Source organism: Borostomias antarcticus (assembly GCF_949987555.1).
Source record: "Borostomias antarcticus genome assembly, chromosome: 20".
Taxonomy (NCBI): Eukaryota; Metazoa; Chordata; class Actinopteri; order Stomiiformes; family Stomiidae; genus Borostomias; species Borostomias antarcticus.
Genome location: NC_140253.1, coordinates 13781694 through 13796349, shown reverse-complemented (window position 1 = coordinate 13796349; position 14656 = coordinate 13781694). Strand labels below are relative to the sequence as shown.

At 49.9% G+C, this 14656-nt stretch overlaps 1 protein-coding gene across 1 annotated transcript; it reads right to left on the bottom strand.

Annotated features, from left to right (window-relative positions):
* Positions 1–11224: 11224 nt before the first annotated feature.
* Positions 11225–14334, bottom strand: LOC311322497 (reticulon-4 receptor-like 2; the record flags this gene model as incomplete). The annotated part of the gene is made up of 4 exons (XM_084454570.1): positions 14192–14334; positions 13000–13226; positions 12527–12760; positions 11225–12076 (listed from the first exon to the last, which is right to left on the bottom strand). Exons 1-4 carry the CDS (start codon positions 14244–14246, stop codon positions 11225–11227), a joined length of 1368 nt encoding a protein of 455 aa, XP_084310696.1. The 5' UTR covers positions 14247–14334.
* Positions 14335–14656: the final 322 nt, after the last annotated feature.

Below are 14656 nucleotides of genomic sequence, written 5' to 3'. Positions count from 1 at the left end.
TGTGTGTGTGTGTGTGTGTGTGTATGTGTGTGTGCGTGCGCGTGTACGGTCTTGAATGACTGTTGAGGAGAGCTGCGACAACTCTCTATTGACGCACAGTAGCTAAATGTAGCTAAATGACTCCTAGAGACACACCCACTCCCCCCTCCTCACTCCCTCACTTCTCTCTCCCTTCCCTCTCTCTGTCCTCTCTCTCCCTATCCCCCTCTCTCTCTCCCCTCTCTCTCTTTTCTTCCCCTCTCCTCGAACACAGCTGAAACTCATGAATATTCATAGACTCCACAAACAGTCTCCCAGGAGCCCCGCGTCCATCTCATAAATCGTCTCCATTGTGTCTCACCCGTTGATTGACGTGGATGCCGTCCAATCGAAACCATACGCAGCACGTTCCGTAACATGCGGCTGCGTCACAGAGTCTGCTGACGTTGAAAATGGATCTCGTCCAATCGGAACCCTTGGACGTACAGGTAGGCCCACTCCATGATGTTTGCGTCTATTCCAAATTTAGATACGGGAAGCTTTTGTTTAAGAAATGGCGATCTAAGTCAGACAGTTTAGTCTATGTGGCCAGAAATGCAGTAATCCACTGCTGGATTTGACTGTCAAGATGGAGAATTGTGGGCACTGTAGTTGTGAGTTGATTCACCTCAGTTTTTCATTTTCAATCTGCTTCAATGGTTCCACATAAATGAAACATACTCTAAGTATTGGACAGTATATAGAGGCAGTGGGGGGGTACAAAGGAGGGCTCCAGGCATTAGCAATACACAGACATGGTAAAATGATATTACGGGGCACTTTGGCTGTCTGAACGTGACCTCACTGTCATGGCCACCGAAGAACACAGAGGCACTCTCACAATCAACATTCACGCAGAACGCAAACACTCTGACACTCTGTTGTTGATCCACTGATACAGAAAAGCTCTTGAAAATATACTGCAAGCACATTCTGTAGTGAGGCAGGGCTCAATCTCAAGTATCAGCCGGTTGCATAATGACCCAGCCTGATTCAGTTGGTATGGGTTCTCAGTCTCAGCTCCTATAGGCGTGACCGGATTAACTCCGTTTCACCAGGTTAAAATGGCCCGGTGTGACAGTGCAGTTTGGTGTGGTGTTGGGGTTTGGAGCCTCACCTGACACCTCACAGACAGCCTGGAACCTCACAGACAGCCTGGAACCTCACAGACAGCCTGGAACCTCACAGACAGCCTGGAACCTCACAGACAGCCTGGAACCTCACAGACAGCCTGGAACCTCACAGACAGCCTGGAACCTCACAGACAGCCTGGAACCTCACAGACAGCCTGGAACCTCACAGACATAGCCTGGAACCTCACAGACAGCCTGGAACCTCACAGACAGCCTGGAACCTCACAGACAGCCTGGAACCTCACAGACAGCCTGGAACCTCACAGACATAGCCTGGAACCTCACAGACAGCCTGGAACCTCACAGACAGCCTGGAACCTCACAGACAGCCTGGAACCTTACAGACACAGCCTGGAACCTCACAGACATAACCTGGAACCTCGCAGACAGCCTGGAACCTCACAGACAGCCTGGAACCTCACAGGCAGCCTGGAACCTCACAGACAGCCTGGAACCTCACAGACAGCCTGGAACCTCACAGACAGCCTGGAACCTCACAGACATAACCTGGAACCTCACAGACAGCCTGGAACCTCACAGACAGCCTGGAACCTCACAGACAGCCTGGAACATCACAGACAGCCTGGAACCTCACAGACACAGCCTGGAACCTCACAGACAGCCTGGAACCTCACAGACAGCCTGGAACCTCACAGACACAGCCTGGAACCTCACAGACATAACCTGGAACCTCACAGACACAGCCTGGAACCTCACAGACACAGCCTGGAACCTCACAGACAGCCTGGAACCTCACAGACACGCTGGAACCTCACAGACATAACCTGGAACCTCACAGACACGCTGGAACCTCACAGACAGCCTGGAACCTCACAGACACGCTGGAACCTCACAGACAGCCTGGGACCTCACAGACAGCCTGGAACCTCACAGACATAGCCTGGAACCTCACAGACAGCCTGGAACCTCACAGACATAGCCTGGAACCTCACAGACAGCCTGGAACCTCACAGACATAGCCTGGAACCTCACAGACAGCCTGGAACCTCACAGACATAACCTGGAACCTCACAGACAGCCTGGAACCTCACAGACAGCCTGGAACCTCACAGACATAACCTGGAACCTCACAGACAGCCTGGAACCTCACAGACAGCCTGGAACCTCACAGACATAGCCTGGAACCTCACAGGCAGCCTGGAACCTCACAGACAGCCTGGAACCTCACAGACAGCCTGGAACCTCACAGACAGCCTGGAACCTCACAGACATAACCTGGAACCTCACAGACAGCCTGGAACCTCACAGACACAGCCTGGAACCTCACAGACAGCCTGGAACCTCACAGACAGCCTGGAACCTCACAGACAGCCTGGAACCTCACAGACAGCCTGGAACCTCACAGACAGCCTGGAACCTCACAGACAGCCTGGAATCTCACAGACAGCCTGGAACCTCACAGATATAGCCTGGAACCTCACAGACAGCCTGGAACCTCACAGACATAACCTGGAACCTCACAGACAGCCTGGAACCTCACAGACAGCCTGGAACCTCACAGACATAGCCTGGAACCTCACAGACACAGCCTGGAACCTCACAGAGAGCCTGGAACCTCACAGACAGCCTGGAACCTCACAGACAGCCTGGAACCTCACAGACAGCCTGGAACCTCACAGACATAACCTGGAACCTCACAGACAGCCTGGAACCTCACAGACACAGCCTGGAACCTCACAGACAGCCTGGAACATCACAGACAGCCTGGAACCTCACAGACACAGCCTGGAACCTCACAGAGAGCCTGGAACCTCACAGACAGCCTGGAACCTTACAGACAGCCTGGAACCTCACAGACAGCCTGGAACCTCACAGACATAGCCTGGAACCTCACAGACAGCCTGGAACCTCACAGACAGCCTGGAACCTCACAGACATAGCCTGGAACCTCACAGACACAGCCTGGAACCTCACAGACAGCCTGGAACCTCACAGACATAACCTGGAACCTCACAGACAGCCTGGAACCTCACAGACAGCCTGGAATCTCACAGACAGCCTGGAACCTCACAGACAGCCTGGAACCTCACAGACATAGCCTGGAACCTCACAGACAGCCTGGAACCTTACAGACAGCCTGGAACCTCACAGACAGCCTGGAACCTCACAGACATAGCCTGGAACCTCACAGACAGCCTGGAACCTTACAGACAGCCTGGAACCTCACAGACATAACCTGGAACCTCACAGACAGCCTGGAACCTCACAGACATAACCTGGAACCTCACAGACAGCCTGGAACCTCACAGACATAACCTGGAATCTCACAGACATAGCCTGGAACCTCACAGACAGCCTGGAACCTCACAGACAGCCTGGAACCTCACAGACAGCCTGGAACCTCACATACATAGCCTGGAACCTCACAGACAGCCTGGAACCTTACAGACAAAGCCTGGAACCTCACAGACAGCCTGGAACCTCACAGACATAGCCTGACAGACTGAGCCGCCATTTCACCTCAGTATTCAGTCTGAACAGGCTCCCATTGCAGCCGTTTTCCGAGACGGGCGTTGCCGAAGGAGTCTTTGGCGATTAGCTCACCCCCTAACCAATCACGACGGGCATTCAAACTACGCTGATTAGCCTGGTTGGAATTCCAGCCGAGAGATTGCAGTGTATTTCAAAAGCATCAATCTTCGTGTGGAACAGAACTTCAAGGAGGCCAAAAACGTCTTATCATCAATTTATTGAACAAGCCTTTTACACGGGGGCAAATCTTCGGCATTACTACTTTCTCTTACGAGGTGGCAAGCTTATATCCTGGCTTCAGTCCAGGTATCACATGACAAACACATTTACATACAAGGGATATAAACATGGTCACAAACGGTCACTAATGTTCTGACTGGTCAAGGTGTCAGCTGGTCTTTGCATCAGCTGAGCTCTTGCCCCCCTTCCTCGGACAATGGGGCTGTTTTGGGTCCATCCTGGGATCATGTTACATCTGTAGGCTACTCACTCTAGAGGTGAACTGTAGGTCACGCTGACTCAGAGACAGGACATCTGTTGTAACTGACCTGTTAAACTCCTTAAGTTAACACAGTTCCACCTAAAGTGAAGTTTATTATTTTTAATAAAATGATTACTACATGAGAGTAATACAAATGATTGATGTAATACAGTATAATACAGTATAAAAAATATACTACAAGAACACATTCGGAAAATGTCGATTCAGGGGCAGGAGCCAGGCCAACACAGAGAGATTCAGGGACTGGAGCCAGGCCAACACAGAGAGATTCAGGGACTGGAGCCAGGCCAACACAGAGAGATTCAGGGACTGGAGCCAGGCCAACACAGAGAGGCTGTGACGTCAACGTGCGACGCGAGCGCAGGTGTCAAACCTCCAACAGATAGTGTTGCTGGCTGGTGCTGGCGCTTCCCGCTGGCAGAGGCTGATATCCTCACACTGGGCTGCTCTTTCAACAATCACCATCTGTCCAATCACCACTGAGAGAGAGGAGAGAGAGAGAGAGACAGAGAGGAGAAAGAAAGAGAGAGTGGAGAGAGAGAGAGAGAGACAGAGGGGAGAAAGAAAGAGAGAGTGGAGAGAGAGAGGAGAGGGAGTAGAGAGAGAGCCAGAGAGGAGAGAAAGAGAGAGAGGAGAGAGAAAGAGAGAGTGGAGAGAAAAAAACAGTGAGAAAGAGAGGAGAGAGAGGAGAGAGAAAGAGGGTTTGTGTCATGCCCAGTCACGTCCCGTTGACCTTGTCAATACTGTGGCTGTCAGCACTGGTCTCTGTATTGAGCCGAGCTGAGCTGCATATATAAGTGTTCAGTGTTCATGGTTTAATCTCTGGCTACGTCTTTGTCTTTCTTGTTTGTTGCTGTTGGTTACTGTTGACATAAATGAACATTTGCCCGGTGGACACTTGTGTATTGCTACTGTAATGCGTGGTTGTTATAGAATGGGTGGATGTGTGTGTGTGTGTGTGTGTGTGTGTATGTGTGTGTGTGTGTGTGTGTGTGTGTGTGTGTGTGTGTGTGTGTGTGTGTGTGTGTGTGTGTGTGTTCATCATTGTGTACTATGGCTTTCTGGATGATAGCCAAAGCTTAAAATGAAATACCCACGCAAACTAGTTTTTTTAGGTATTCATTTATTCATGATCACACGTTGTCTTCAACTCATCTTTTATAATAAAGAGATTTGACAGCAGATTCGAGTCAATCCCACAGACAGGCAGATAATTAATGCTCTTTTCAGTACACACACACACGCGCGCGCACACACACACACACACACACACACACACTCATCCACCCATTCTATAACAACCACACATTACAGTAGCAATACACAGACAGTGTAAAATGGTATTGTGGGCACTGGTTGTCTGAGCTTGACCTCACTGTCATGGCCACTGAAGAACTGAGGCTCAAGTTTGACCTCACTGTCATGGCCACCGAAGAACAGAGGTTGCGTTCTTACTACCAGTACCTACTACAGCTGCCCTTAGAAAGTACGTACGCAAGCAGTAGGAATCCAATTGGGACATACTACCTTGTCATAACATTGCGCCTTGAAATTTGCCCACATCCGTCGCTGTCCATAACGCGACATTCGTCTACAGCTGTCACGACTCGCACATGTGACACACATTTCCGCTGCGCACAGGATTGTGGGTCAGAATAGCCAGAAAAGCCGGCTGGCTTGCATACTGCAAAATACGACCGGATGTAGTAGGACATCCTGGTATTTGTGCCATACTGCATGTGGCATACTATGTATTGGGACATACTACATTCTGATTTGGCATACTATATAGTAGGGTAGTATGCGAATCGGAACGCAGCCAGAGGCTCAAGTTTGACCTCACTGTCATGGCCACCGAAGAACAGAGGCTCAGTTTGACCTCACTGTCATGGCCACCGAAGAACAGAGGCTCAGTTTGACCTCACTGTCATGGCCACCGAAGAACAGAGGCTCAGTTTGACCTCACTGTCATGGCCACCGAAGAACAGAGGCTCAGTTTGACCTCACTGTCATGGCCACCGAAGAACAGAGGCTCAGTTTGACCTCACTGTCTCACGGTAAACATTTACACAGAAGGCAAAGTTCAGTATGAACGACCGTCTGAAGTCTTTTCTCTTTTAGTGAACTGCCTGTTGTTGATCCACTGATACTGAAAAGCTCTGACTGAATACGATTAATAACTAGACATGGTGCTCGGAGAGCACAGACCTCCGCCCATGAATGGAGTTTGTGGCTCTGTGCGTGTGCATGTGAGCAGGGCATGTTTAGTATTGCTGCATTCGTTAGGTCGAGAGCCTTATGCCAGTCCAAACCCTGTGTCTCTGTGACCTTTCCATGTCGTAAATTATAACTATAAATTATACGTTATAACTGTATGATGCCGTCTAGAAATGACATTTGGAGGCGATGGACAAACGTTGAATTCTGAAGTCTGCCAAGTGACACCAGGCTGTGCAAGGACATAGTGAGGCAGGGCTCAATCTCTTTCATGAGTACTTTCTATGTGTGTGTGTGTGTGTGTGTGTGTGTGTGTGTGTACAGTACTGTATGTGTGTGTACTGTATGGGTGTGTGTGTGTGCGTGTGTAAATGCCTCGCTGTTTTCCACCTACCCTCTCAGATTTTGCCCTTGATCTCTCTTCCTCGCCGGCAGCGAAACATGACAAAGAACATTCACACTCTCTCCCTCTCCTTCCCACTCCATCTATCTTTCAATCCGTCCCTCCTTCTCTCTCTCCCTTTCCCTCTCTCTCTCTCTCTATAGGAGGATGGGGAGGCAGGCGAAAAGGTGACCAGGCGAATAAAAGACAGGAAGAGGAGAGAAAGGATGGAGAGGAGAGAATCAAAGAAGGGTGTCATCAGGGAGGTGTCATCATGCCTACCCATCCCTCGAAGCCGTGTGGAAACTCTGACAGAGTGGGGAGGGAGGAAAGGAGGGAGAGATGGAGGGAGGGAGAGAGGGAGGGGTGTTTAAGGAGGGCGGAAGATGAGACGGAAAGAAGAAGAAGCCTATTTTTGGTCAATTCCACATTGACGTCACCCTGGCAGTCCATCAATCAGACTTGTCTCTCACTCTCTCTCTCTCTCTCTCTCTCTCTCTCACACTTTCTCTTTGTCTGTCTGCCTGCCTATCTTCTGCCTGTCTGCCTGTCTGTCTGTCCGTCATCAAGCCGCCTTGACACCTCAGGTGGCCGCTTCTCTGCCGGGCTGCGTTCCATCCCACCCTCCATCCCTCCATCCATCCCTCCCTCCATCCCTCTATCCATCCCTCCCTCCATCCCTCCCTCCATCCCTCCATCCAACCCTCCCTCCGTTCATTCATTCATTCTTTCGTCTCCCAAGCACAGATGTCTGTGAGGGTCCCGTGGCGCCACCGGAACAACAGCAGGCCCGGTTAATCAGTCCAGATGAACCCGTGGTGATTTTTGGAGTCCGGTCCGGTTCAGTCATGTGTTAGTCATGCTTTAGTCATCCCGCCTCTCTGTCAGTCTCAGAGCTCCCTACAGACGCCAGTCAGGCCAGAGAGTGGAGAGACTTAGGGAGATTTTCAAAAGCACTTAATTTGTCCCACATATACAATCAACCCAGGGCACGCTCTAATGATTTAGCGAGGGCGCCCAAGCCGAATCCAATATGGCCGCCGTCCCGAAAAGGTTTGGGCTTGGTGTTTTATTTGACGTTTTTTGACCATTAGAAACGCATCGGAACGCTTATCTCCTCCGCTGCGGCTGCAGAAAGTCATGTAGGGGCGTGGCTAACGCCATTGAGCCGGAGTACCTCGCACCTGGATACGTGGACGCCAGGGTGCCTGCACCAACAATGACGGTCGAGATGACAATACTTGAGTAATCTGGTTGTGTGATTAGGAAATAAACGATAAACACTCGTCACGTCAGCAGCTTCTATCGTAAGATGGATGTGCTCAGAAGCACTCACCCTGTTAAATCAATAGGACTGAGCAAATCCATCTTACCCCCCCCCCCCCCCACCATGGAAATAAGTAGGGCCTACTGTAGGAGCTGAATTTGTTTGTCTTGTGTTTAATGTTTTGTCCAGTGTCGTCTGATGAAGATGCCTGCCATTGATAAATTGGGGTGCACTGCGTATGAGGGGGAAAGGCGGGTGTGGTGATACCGTCATTGACCTCAGCCACAGCCCTGAGCCCATTCAGAAAATCTCATTTGTTTGTTTAATTTATTTTTGTAAATAAATCCCAAATTAATTGTAAGAAACAGCTTGGACTTGGATGTCTTTTTGGGATTATGATGGCTGATCTGATGGCTGCGAGTCAGACAAGTACACCTGCCTCCATGGAAATGGCAAAATCACTCCCTATTGTTTTTCCATTTCCAGGCATTTTCATCACCTGTAGGGGGCGACACTGGACAAAACATTAAACACAAGACAAACAAATTCAGCTCCTACACCTACTACTCACTTCTACATATCTGAGCACTTTAATGTGGTATGTGGATTGTTGTTTTGTGATAATGCGGGGTACAGTATGAGTCTGTATGTGTCTTGTGCAGTATTTATCTGTATGTATTGCTATTAAATTATGTTCTTGCTGCTGTTGTTGTAATGCCAAGACAAATTCATAGCAGCCATTTGTTGCCTGGCAATAAGCATTTCTGATTCTAATTCTGATATAGTTAAGCAATATCACGCGAGAGGGAGTTCTGTTAGCACGGCTGTCATTTCGCACTGAGGCCGCAAGACTCAGTGCTGTTATACTAAATATCAGCACTTGTGGAACGGCTCTTGAACATACGGTGGGTTTTTGGCTTGATCTTAACTCTACAAGAGTCAACAATCCTACACACAATCTGGATAGAGGCCATATTGGAGTACAAATTAGAGTGCTCTAGATAGATTCAATCATAAATAGTATAGAGTATTTCTACATGGCTCTAATGCTCAAAAAGCATAAAATAGACAATTTAGCCCAAAAAATGACAAGTTTGCCCAACATGTCAAAATGTAGGTCAATTAGGTGTCCAGACAAAACCAATCGTAAAGATAAGCATTCCAACGTGTAACTAATGGTCGAAAAACATAGACACCAAGTTTGCATTTGGAGCTCATCTACAGTAGCCATGTTTGATTTTGCCATTAAAGAATGCTACATCTGGGCCAAATTGTATGCTTTTACACAAATTTGAGATTTGGGGAGGGCTGAGGGGTAGGAGTGGGAGGAGTCTGGAAATTTGGGGAGGGCTGAGGGGTGAGGAGTGGGAGGAGTCTGGAGATTTGGGGAGGGCTGAGGGGTGGGGAGTGGGAGGAGTCTGGAGATTTGGGGAGGGCTGAGGGGTAGGAGTGGGAGGAGTCTGGAGATTTGGGGAGGGCTGAGGGGTGGGGAGTGGGAGGAGTCTGGAGATTTGGGGAGGGCTGAGGGGTAGGAGTGGGAGGAGTCTGGAGATTTGGGGAGGGCTGAGGGGTGGGGAGTGGGAGGAGTCTGGAGATTTGGGGAGGGCTGAGGGGTAGGAGTGGGAGGAGTCTGGAGATTTGGGGAGGGCTGAGGGGTAGGAGTGGGAGGAGTCTGGAGATTTGGGGAGGGCTGAGGGGTAGGAGTGGGAGGAGTCTGGAGATTTGGGGAGGGCTGAGGGGTGGGGAGTGGAAATGAACGAGTGTAATTATATTGATAAGATAAACAACCCATATCTGCTGTGTCGTGGTTTTGTCACATTGATGTGATTGACAACTGGCCCCAAAGAAAAGTCTCACAACATTATTGATAATATTCATCATTTTTATCCAAACTGCTCATTCATGGTCTCACATTCTGTCAACAGCAAATGACATAACAAATGGTCACAACCAATCAGAGCCTGTGACAGAACCAATCAGGAAGCATCCTTTTCCTGTGGCTTCTGTGATGATATAATGATGTCATTTTTACAGGAAGTGAAGAATAATAGATGATTGTGATTGGACAGCTAAAGAAACAAGGATAAGTGCTGTGGGTTTATTACTCGTCGCTCCTCTTGTCACTGTTTCTAGGGCCAGCACTGTCGTTTCGCTCGCTCTCTTTTCTCTCTCAGTCTCTCACATTCTCTTGTGCCTGCCCTGTCCTTGCCCTCTATCTCTGGGGTGATCTCTTTACTCTAGTTTCTGTAGATACAACCCTCTCCCTTCTGCTTTCTCTCTCTCCACCTGTACATTTCTCTTCCTCCACTTGTCTTCTTGTCATCTTACATTCCTTCTCTAGGTTTATTTTTTTTAACTCATTTTTTCTCTGTCCTCTCCCTGCTCAGTGCATCTTTATCTCTCCTCTCTCTCTCTCTCTCTCTCTTATTCTCTCTCTCTCTCTCTCTCTCTCTGCTGTGAGCATATAACTCTCTTCATGGCTGTGCTGCTCTCCATCGCGTCCACCAATCCCTTCAGTGCATTATTCTGTGCTCTGCCCTGTAGAAATTCTCTCCTTCACTCTTTCTATAGAAAGAATCTGCCAAAATGGAATCCTTATGACGGACAAATGCACACGCAAATATAAACAAACATGTAAACAAACCTATTTACATAGATAGTTGTTTACGTAACAGTAGTAGTTACTGTATGGCTGTGGTGTAGCTATCATTGTAACTGTAACAGTAGCACTGCTGCCAACAGTTGTTATTGTCGTTATCAGCTAGTTGGATGTACTGTATGACATATTAGCAACACTGTTAGTTAAGTAGTTAGGTGTTAAGTGTCAACATTGAGAGAATCATTCACAACAGTAATAGTAGTAGAAGTAGTAGCACTGGTATTGGCTGTGGATGTCATGACAACACCGGCCTTGTAACCCTGACCCTTGTGATGTCAGGGGTCATAGTTAAGCACCTGCACCTGTTGTAGTCTATAGCCCTAGCTGCTAGCAGATAACAGCCTAGCGGTGTGTACGTAGCCCTGTGCGTGTTAGAAAGAACTATCCGTCTAACCTCCCCCTCCCCCCAATCTCCATAGCTGTGCTCTTATGCTCGTTGGAGATAAGAGGCGATCAGCATTTTGGCAAAGGGGGGGGGCAGAGTTTTCAACAAGGGTGGGTGGTCCTCTCTGCCTTAACAGTAGCAGATGGTGGTAGCTGACGATCAACAAGCTCAGCCGAACAGAAGGTGTAGACTGAGGGAGACGGAGAGAGCGCTGAGGGCGAGGAGGGGGGGGGGGCGGGGGGCGGAGGACGAGGGGGGCAGGAGGTCGAAGTCGGGCGAGCACTCGAGCTCGAAGCAGCGCAGCGTTTCCCCGGCGTCTTCGTTGCCGTAGTTGGCCCAGTACTCCTCGGCGTCCAGCTTGGGCAGCGCCATCTCCTCCTCGCCCAGCTCGTACTTGACGGACGAGACGGAGGTGGACGGGTTCTTGCCGCCGTACGGCGACGCCTTGACGGTCTCGGAGCTCTTCTCGAACACGCCTTTGGTGGCGGACTGCGGCCGGTTCTTGGAGAACCACCAGCGGGTCTTGGTGCTGAAGGTGGTGGTGGTGGAGCCGGCGATGGAGCCCGGGTCGGGCAGCGGGCAGACGGCGAAGTCCATCTCGCGCAGGAAGCGCAGGTCGGTGCCGCGGCGGGTGGACGGCGAGGCGCACAGCAGCTCGGACGAGGAGACGCGGGCGCCGCGGAACCACTCCCACAGGCCGCGGGCCTCGCAGCCGCACGACCAGGGGTTGCCGTTGAGGCGGAGGAACTCCATGCCCTGGGCGTCGCGCAGCGCCTGGCCCGGCAGCTCCGCCAGGGAGTTGTTGAACAGGAAGAGCATGGTGAGGCGGCCCAGATCGCGGAACGCCCGCCGGTGGACCTGCCGCACGCGGTTGTCGTGGAGCAGGAGGCGGTCCAGGTTGACCAGGCCGTGGAACACATTCTCAGAGAGCGTGCGGATGCGGTTGCCGTGCAGGAAGAGCTGGCTCAGGTTGATGAGGTCGGAGAAGAGGTCGTCCTGCAGGAAGTGGAGCTGGTTCTCCTGTGGAGAGAGACAGAGAGGTCAGGTTAGGTTAGGGTTAGGTCATGGTTAGGTCAGGTCAGGTCAGGTCAGGTCAGGTCAGGTCAGGTTAGGTTAGGTTAGGTTAGGTTAGGTTAGGTTAGGTTAGGTTAGGTTAGGTTAGGTCAGGTCAGGTCAGGTTAGGTTATGTCAGGTTAGGTTAGGTTAGGTTAGGTTAGGTTAGGTTAGGTTAGGTAAGGTTAGGTTAGGTTAGGTTAGGTTAGGTTAGGTTAGGTTAGGTTAGGTTAGGTTAGGTTAGGTCAGGTTAGGTTAGGTTAGGTTAGTTAAAAACTAATTAAAACTAAACTGAAAGTTAAAACGATATAAAAATAAAAAAGCAAAACTATTATAACCTTGGAGTGTGTATACAGTAAATGTGTTCCTATGTGTGTGTGTGCTTCTGTATGTGTGTGTGCATGTGTGTGTCCCTACCTGCAGGTAGAGGAAGTGCAGGCTGTAGAGCTTGTGGAAGATGTCGTGGGGCAGGGCGTTGAGCTTGCAGCGGTGCATGTGGAGACTCTGGAGCTTCTCCAGGCCCCGGAAGGCGCCTCCCTCCAGGCGGTGCAGGTGGGGGTTGTCTCCCAGGTCCAGCTCCTCCAGGTCCCTCAGCTCGCTGAAGGCGCCGGCCTCGATCCACGTGATGTTGTTGGAGAACAGCCACAGAACCTGGACAGAGGGAGGGAGAACAATGCTGAATATTTCATGCTTATGTCCATAGAGGCATGCCGATACATGTTCTTTTTAATGGCAGTATATGGCGAATGTAGCCGATTAACATACATTCAACACGGAAAAACAGAGAACATGTCACGGAAGAAAGACAGAACTGTTTGTCTTCTGACTCACAAAAATATACGATTTATCCATAGTTTCTCTCATCAACATTTCCTGTATGATTCTCTCACCTGAGTTCCGAAGCCGAACGAGCCGACTCTGAGCTCCGTAATCCTGTTGTTCTGCAGGAACACGCGCTGCGAGTCGTAGGGCACTCCCGCGGGCACGAGCGTGAAGTTCTGCGCCTGGCAGCTCACGGTCATCGGCGTCGGGTAGCACACGCACAGGTGCGGGCACGCCTGAGCCGGACTGGGCTTTCCTAGGACCAACCACACCACCAGCCAGAGGGAGAGACCGCCTGGGAGAGAGAGGGGGGGGGGGGTGATTGAGTCATATTGCGGGCAGATCGAGGGCCTGTCTGGAGCTGTCCAAAGGCCGTGGTGCTGAAACGGTTAGGCACCGGTGCTGCTATCCCGCAGATCAAAATTGCTACCCTCAGTTTCAAGCCATATACAGATTCTTATTATGCAGAAAGTGGAAATGCTTTGTGGTAATAGTTTAAGTCCTGATATCGTCATGATTTGCCCATATAATGCAATTGGAGACTTTCTTGTAATTAACTTTTTATTGCATTATTGGTCGATTTTTCGGTTCGGTTTAGACCACAAACATAATATACATTAAAGATGCCGCATCCAGATTTTGTCGTATGATAACAAAGCATGACGCAGATGGTCGGTTTAATGGGTTTAAGCCACAGCACTGCAGCCACGTTTGTGCGTAAAACTACTGGATTATGCCTCAACCCATCTGCGTAAGCAATTACGCACAACACCGTGGCGAAATGATTGTAATAAATCTTCTGCCGGGGCGGCTGTAGCTCAGTTGGTAGAGCGGGTCGTTCAATGATGGAAGGTTCGAATCCCAGCTCCGACTGTCCACATGTCGAAGTGTCCTTGAGCAAGACACCTAACCCCAAATTGCTACCGCCATTGGTGTGTGTTTATGTGTGTGTGAATGTGTGTCTGAATGGGTGAATGAGAGGCCACTGTAAAGCGCTTTGAGTGCCGCTAAGGTGGAAAAGCGCTATATAAGTGCAGACCATTTACCATTTAGTGAATTATAACCTTAATACAAGCTATCAACTCCAAACGCGCACATCAAACATAAGAACATTACAGACGCTAACTTGTCATTGCAAATTCTCGTCCGTTCACTGAAACACAATCAAGGAAGGCTATGAATAATCTTATTTGAAAGTCTAAGCAATACAATTCCCGTCTTTACATTATGCACAATGTAAGCAGGAGGAGAGAAACTTACTTTTGCAGCTGCGTATGATGGAGCGTCGTCTGCTCCGAGTCGTAGGGGTTTCCATCCTAAACCAAAGTCGAAAGCGAGTTAGCCTGCAACGGTGAAGTAAGCCTGCTATCTCCGCTGATGGTCTGGTTCCCGAGTCGGAGCGACTGAGAGAGTGCCGACTGTCGGATCCCGGTGCCCCATTTATACTCGAGCTCTCATCGCCTACGACAGTGGGCACTGTGGAATCTCTCCTACGTCACAGCCCGGGTCAGCCCGGACGGAAGTACAACTCAGTTCTACATTGGCTTAGCACTTTTATGAGGTAGGTGGATTGCTTTGTGGTAATGTGGGGTATGATTCTGTATGGGTAAAGGCTAGTTCCCTTCAACGCAGAGGAGAGGAGGTTTAGGTTTAGGATCGTCGTGCAGGATTAGGTATAGGGTTGAGTTAAGTAGTGGTATAATTTCGTGTTTTAGCGGCCTTTTT